The sequence below is a fragment of the Elephas maximus genome, chromosome 9, assembly GCF_024166365.1.
Source record: "Elephas maximus indicus isolate mEleMax1 chromosome 9, mEleMax1 primary haplotype, whole genome shotgun sequence".
Classification (NCBI taxonomy): Eukaryota; Metazoa; Chordata; class Mammalia; order Proboscidea; family Elephantidae; genus Elephas; species Elephas maximus.
Window position 1 is genome coordinate 28,810,290 of NC_064827.1, and position 6,244 is coordinate 28,816,533.

The 6,244-nt window shown below is 47.9% G+C and overlaps 1 protein-coding gene across 6 annotated transcripts in view; it reads left to right on the forward strand.

Moving 5' to 3' along the window:
* The window catches only part of ADAMTSL1 (ADAMTS like 1), a 389,033-nt gene extending 384,870 nt beyond the window's left edge, over positions 1-4,163 (forward strand). For 4 of the 6 annotated variants that reach the window (XM_049896918.1, XM_049896923.1, XM_049896921.1 and 1 more), the window contains one exon: positions 1-1,538. In XM_049896918.1, the coding sequence (XP_049752875.1) occupies positions 1-340 (340 nt within the window). In that variant the 3' untranslated portion in view covers positions 341-1,538. The other 2 variants (XM_049896920.1, XM_049896922.1) reach the window with 1 other exon arrangement.
* Positions 4,164-6,244: the final 2,081 nt, after the last annotated feature.

The window sequence follows — 6,244 nt, forward strand, 5'->3', positions numbered from 1 at the left end:
GCCCATGAGCACCCAGAACTGCTGGTCTGAGGCCTGCAGTGTACACTGGAGGGTCAGCCTGTGGACCCTGTGCACGGCGACCTGTGGCAACTACGGCTTCCAGTCCCGGCGGGTGGAGTGTGTGCACGTCCGCACCAACAAGGCAGTGCCGGAGCACTTGTGCTCCTGGGGGCCCAGGCCCGCCAACTGGCAGCGCTGCAACATCACCCCATGTGAAAACAGTACGTTCCAACCCCAAAGAGCCTTCTGCAAATACCCCACAGGGCATCGGGTACAGAGGGCAGCCCCTGGAACCAAACCTGAGCATAGGGCACTGGATCAGGGTCCCCAAGGATTGTGAGCTGGGCCAGAATTGGGCATTTTCAGAGGGGTGAGCAGGTGCATGCACACATGTGCAGGCCACAAAAGATAGCTGGGTGTGCCCAAGGGCTTCCACGGTCTACATCGGGCCCAGTGCTGGGTGAAACTGGCCTGCAGCTCTTGTGGCCGGTGCCCAGAAGGGATGACTAAACAACGGCTCTCAGGGTCAGGCTAACAAGAAAGCACCATTCCTATGGAAGAAGCATGCAGAGTGGCCTCTGCTCAGCCGGCTCACCCATCACTGCTCTGCTTCTAACCAAACCAGGACTTGCTGGCCACCTCCCTCCTTCCCAGCCCACAGGCTTCCACCAGGACTGTGCAGAAGCCCACACCCATGGGATTTGATAACTTTTTCAATCCCCCCTCCCTCAACTCTGGATCCTACCCACCCCAACACTGGCATTTGTACCCCAGATGGGTGGGGATCTGACTGCTTTTGATTCCTCTGGACCCAAAACACAAATTGGATGTGCTTCCCCACAAGAAAGAAGACAAAGCATGAAGCAGAGAATAGGAAGTTAAAAACAAATCTGGCAGTGCAGTTTCCCCCAAGATGGGCTTCACTGAGCAATAGACTCTCAACAATAAAGCAGATGCCCTGAAGGCAAATAGCCCTACTTCTTTTATATTCTAGGGGATGGAATGTCTTTGTACTCCAATGTGGCGCTGACCCACCTTTGTGGCAATAGCTCACCACGCTTGGAGTGCCAGCGTTCAAAGAAAAGTAGCTAAGACTTACTATGGAAATCACCAATATTTAAGAACCACCTAGTCTGTGCCAATTTACTGAACTAGTGGAAGGAGTAGAGAAGTTTAGGTGAAGAATACAGGAAAGTGAAGCTTAACAAGGAAGGTTCACGCTTCTGAGGATGAGGTCATCCAGACAGGGCCTTGTTTGCACGCTACCTCAAAATGGCGCAGAATCCAGTCCTTCTGGGAGCAATGGGAAGAGACAGGCTTGCCTAGGAGGTGAGATGGTCCCAGGAGAGGGAGAAACGAGCACCATCTGAAAATAGAATGAGCAATTAGAAAGGAAGCAAAAGCCAGTCAGGTGCAGGCTGGGGGTCAAGTGGCTGAACTCTGCTCACCCAGCAGCGTTGGAGAGCGGCGACCCACCGAGCAGCAGCAGCCACATCCATTAACTTCTGTCTCACATCTGCTTTCTGTCCCCTGTCCTCCTTTCCCAGTGGAGTGCAGAGACACCACCAGGTACTGCGAGAAGGTGAAACAGCTGAAACTCTGCCAGCTCAGCCAGTTCAAATCTCGCTGCTGTGGAACTTGTGGCAAAGCGTGAAGACAGGGCACAGGGAGAAATGCTACCCTGGCCATGCAAAGGACTCACGCAACCCCCTTGGATAGAACTTAAGCTTTTTTCGTTTTATTTATTTATTTCTCCCTCCCCAGCCTCCACCTGACACTCTCATCCAACTTCTCTCCCCCGCCCTCCCCCCGCAGTCATAAGGACCTCAGCAAGTTTTCTCTTTCAGTTAGCTGAAGGGCAGAATGTTGGGAAAGGAAAAGGACAGAGGTCTAAGGAGGTTGCCGAGCAGACCAGGCCAGACAGCAGGAGCTCTCTTGCAGAGCTGGCTCCCTCCCAAACCTGGGTCCGAAAGAGACCTAGGAAGAGGCAGGCACAGCTCCAGGATAGCTGAGAGCCAGCAGTAGACTAGAGATGGGTGGGCAGGGGGTGCCAGAGGGTGTGTGAGGTATTGGTACCAACTGGACAACAAACTTCCCTGGAAGCTCACTGCTAATGCAGGAGTGTGTGCGCCTGTGTCTCCCCCTCAGTCATGAGAGGGACAAGGTGGGAGAGAGGAGGATGCGGTGCTGGGGCAGAAACCAGCTCAGCTTTTCTAGTGGAGGGCACAGAGAGGAGAGTACTCAAGATATGGATAGGTAGGGCTGAAGGAAGGGACAATCAGAGTAGGCCTGAAGCTCACCAGGATGCAGAAAGTCAAGTAGGGAGGGAAGGGGGACTAGAAGCGAAAAGAAACCTGTGTATTAATTCATCAGCAGAAAAGTCAAGGGTGGAGAGATCCAGCAGGTGGGGCTTCAGGCGGAGCTCTGCGGAGGACACAGGCCCTGGGTGCCACGCTGTAGGGGGAGGCATGCCCTCCATGGGCGGGGGGAAGGAGAGCCCCCACAGTGTCTGATGGAGCTTTCTGCCCTTGCACCTTCGGCAGAGCCAGGGAGAGGTCAGGCTCTGGCTGTGCAGTAAGGCCTGCCCTGGCAGCTCTGTATCTAGATCAAGTTCCCCAGCCCTGAACTAAGTGCTGCTGTGGCCTGGGGGCATTTCAGGCATGAATAGGCCAGGTTTTCTGCTTATGTGGCCTTTGCTGCTCCATTGCAGGGCCAGGACCTGGGGTCAATTTGTCAAAAATCAATTTGCCAGAGTCTCCATTAGTTGCAGCAACCACTTCATGCCAGGTTAGGGGGTGGGCTTGTGTGTGGGTGGCCACATGTGCTCCGCCAGCCTGGGCAGCAACACGGGAGCACAGCATGAGCACTGGCTCTGACACCTGGCCTGGTACTTATATAGCAGGTCAGAGAGCAAGTGGTGAGCTGTGCAAACCCGAAGAATAACATCCAAGACTGGCCTCAAAGGCTTTCAGCCCACCCCCCTACATGCCAAGAGTTGCTATAAACTTCATAGTAATTAACATACACCAGTTTCGGAGATCCAGTAACTCAGCAGGCAAAGATGCACACACACTTCAACAGTACTCATCAGCGGCAGCGGTGAAATGGCTGTAGCAAAACCAAGTGGAAAGACTAAAAATGAGGGACTATATGGCAAATCGCTCATTCAGCAGAGCAGCTCAGGGTGAGTGAAGTGTTTTTTGCGTCTTCCTGGGAAGTGACCACAGGTGAGTAGCCAGGGAAGGGCAGCCAGAGTCACTCACCCCCAAGCTAAACCATCCCCCCACATGCACACTCATGAAACCCACTCGCCCTGGGGCCACCATTGACATCAGGGCTGCATTAGCCAGCCTGCCTGCAAGTTTTCTGGGGAAGACGACATTAAGCTGTGTCCTCCCCGGGTGAGCTATGGAGAAATCAAGGTGGGTCTCTCTCTTTTCTTCCTCTCCACAAAAATGGGCTCCAAGATAATGTTACTAAAAAAATCATTGTAATGTTTATTTAAAATAAAAAGAGAATGTCTTCTATGTCTGTATATCTTTTGTGGATATTTATTAGGATTTCTTGTGTAAAAAAGTGCAATATTAATAATTGTACATTGTCATCCAGAATAAAAATATTTGGGGGACTTTTTGTTATTAACTTCCTGCAGTTGTGTTCCTGTAAACTCAGCAGTGACCATTGTATTTTTCCTATTCTTAATAGAACCTGGTGTTTAACCTTGGCTCCATTCACTGTGTATAGCAGACATTGTAAAAGCTAATGTGGGTCAAAAAGAGGGATTTCATTTGTGACACCATACTTATGCATGGAATGAAGATGACCGATTTCATAATACTGCTAATGTGGTTGATTATTTCTAGTTCAATAGCTATCGAAAGCCAGTGGACAACATTTACGTTTCTCAAATAGCGGGTGTCCTCCAGCTCCACCGTGTGTCAGGTGGTAGCCGTTGGAAGTGTGTTTCAGAGTGAGCTGGAGAGCCTAGGTTTAGGGTGGAACGCAGTGTGCTCCTTGCATGGAATGAATGTACATTTAACGTGTGTCCTGTGAATTGTGACTCAGCAGCACCACAAGATTATTCGGGTTGCTGACTAATGTGGAAGGAGGCGCTTCCTCCTCTAAAACACAAACCTGTATTTATATTTTTTGTACAGATAATACAGCTTATTTATTTAAATCTTGTCGTCTGACTCTCTGTTAAGCTCAACCTTCCCATCTTGTCTTTCGCTGAAGGCGAGAAAAGTTTTCACCCAGCTGGTGGAAGCAGGATTCAAACTTGGGCAGTCTGGCTCTAGCTAGAGGCTATGCTCTTAACCCATGGTGCCCCCTCCTGACCCCTCTGTGCCAGAGCCCACCTTGGCACGTGTAGTATCCTTCCCTACTGTTTTGGGATTAGCAGTAGATAACAATGATACATTTTACTGGAGATGTCACTAAAGTCAATTCTTAGGGTGCTCAGAGGCCTAGAACACCATATTTTAAGTATCTTTAATAGAAATTTACAGTGCTACTGTGAGAAATGCATAAAAAACAAAAGCATATTTGTGGTGCTCTTCAGAAACATGCTGTAATGCAAGGGCAGTTCAGCCCAGGCCCAGACCAGGTCCACACAGGGCCCATCGTGAGAGAAGCTTCTGAAAGCCAAACCCCAGCTTGCTTTCCAGCAACTCACTCCAGCACATCAGACTCCCATTGAGCAGTATAGAATACACCAGATAGCTCTTCTTGGAATTCTAACTATTCCTAAGACATTTTAGGTTTTGCTTTAGAGAAAAAGCCAAAGCTAAAACTATAAATACATACCAGCAACTGAACCGTGTCCTACAGAGGCCTCAGGGCAGGAGGAGTCAGAGATGCCAAGGCAAAAACCCAGGAAGGCTCAAGTGGTGGGAAGGGCTCAAATAGAACATACGGAACTTATTCCAGCCAAAATCACAGACCTTGGTAGGGAGAAAAAGATTCCTACCAAGATGCCACCAACCACAGTAGAAAAGTTTAGAATCTTAACCACAGGCTAGTCCTGGGGTTGTAACTCCTCCTACTAGACTCCCCTGCTTGGCCTCAGAAGTTTCCAAAGCTTTGAGAAGATAAGCCCAGGAAATCCACAGGCCTGTTAAAATCAGAATGATCAACAATCACCCACACTCATTCATGCCTTGGCGTCCTCATCTTTAAAAGGCAGATATCTCATAGGGTTGTTGTGGGCACCCTATTAATTCATGTCCAGAAAATATAAGGGTACCTGGCATTAGGACGCACTCATAGAATGTTAATTGCTATGATTATCATCCAAGCTACCTTGGAGAGGCGGGGAGATGAAGGGCAGGGCTGGCGGATGTTATTGCTACTTCACATAAGTCCCTAGTATCAGCTTTGAAAGCCTCTTCATTTCCATTTTTGATTAAAAGAACAGTCGTTCGTTCAAACCTCAATACTCTATGATGGCATAAACAAGGGAGGCATTAATGAACCACATTCTGTGTCTTGGGAGAAAACAGCAATCTGTGTAGCCAACTCAAAGAGGGGCCAAAATGTTGGCAAACTTCCAGAAATATTTCATAGGACAAATGTATAATTCCAATGCACAGCCTAGTCTTGATTCAAAATACATAGATAACACATAACTGCCGTTTCCTTTGATTTACTAAAAAACATGAAGAAATACTTGCTCACGAGTAAAAATACAATGTAAAAGGTAAAAAAACAGGTATCTCGCTTACCAAATGGTAGAGTTTCTCTTAAACAACATGCTTTCCCTTCCCCCTCCCGCTCTGCAAATCAACCTAAAGGAAATAATCCAATTTTATTAATGGTTCTCAACTAAAATGAGACAAATTTATCTCAATAGTCTGTGGGGCTCCCAAAAATCGGCAAAGCCAATCACAAAGGGTAAGGGATAAGTGGTAAAAAGAGAAGGATGGAGCTCTCAGGAAATAACCCAACAAAAACCAAACTGTTAGGTAAAGTCACACAAGGAAGGTGAAATTACGAAAAGTGGCACCCCTTGGTTTTGCCTCTCCCTGATCCTCATTTTGTTCATTGAACTAACCATGATTTAAAGATTTCAAGACTGAGATTTACTATGCACTGAATGTGACTTAAATCAGGGAAGGTTATCTGCCCATGTCAATACTGTCAATTAGGAAAATGCCAGTGTTGATGCAAGTCTTGGGGGAAAGAGTAAAGAATTGTGTATCTAATTAATTTTATTAATCTTTGAAGTTTAACTCAAAGTTATTGT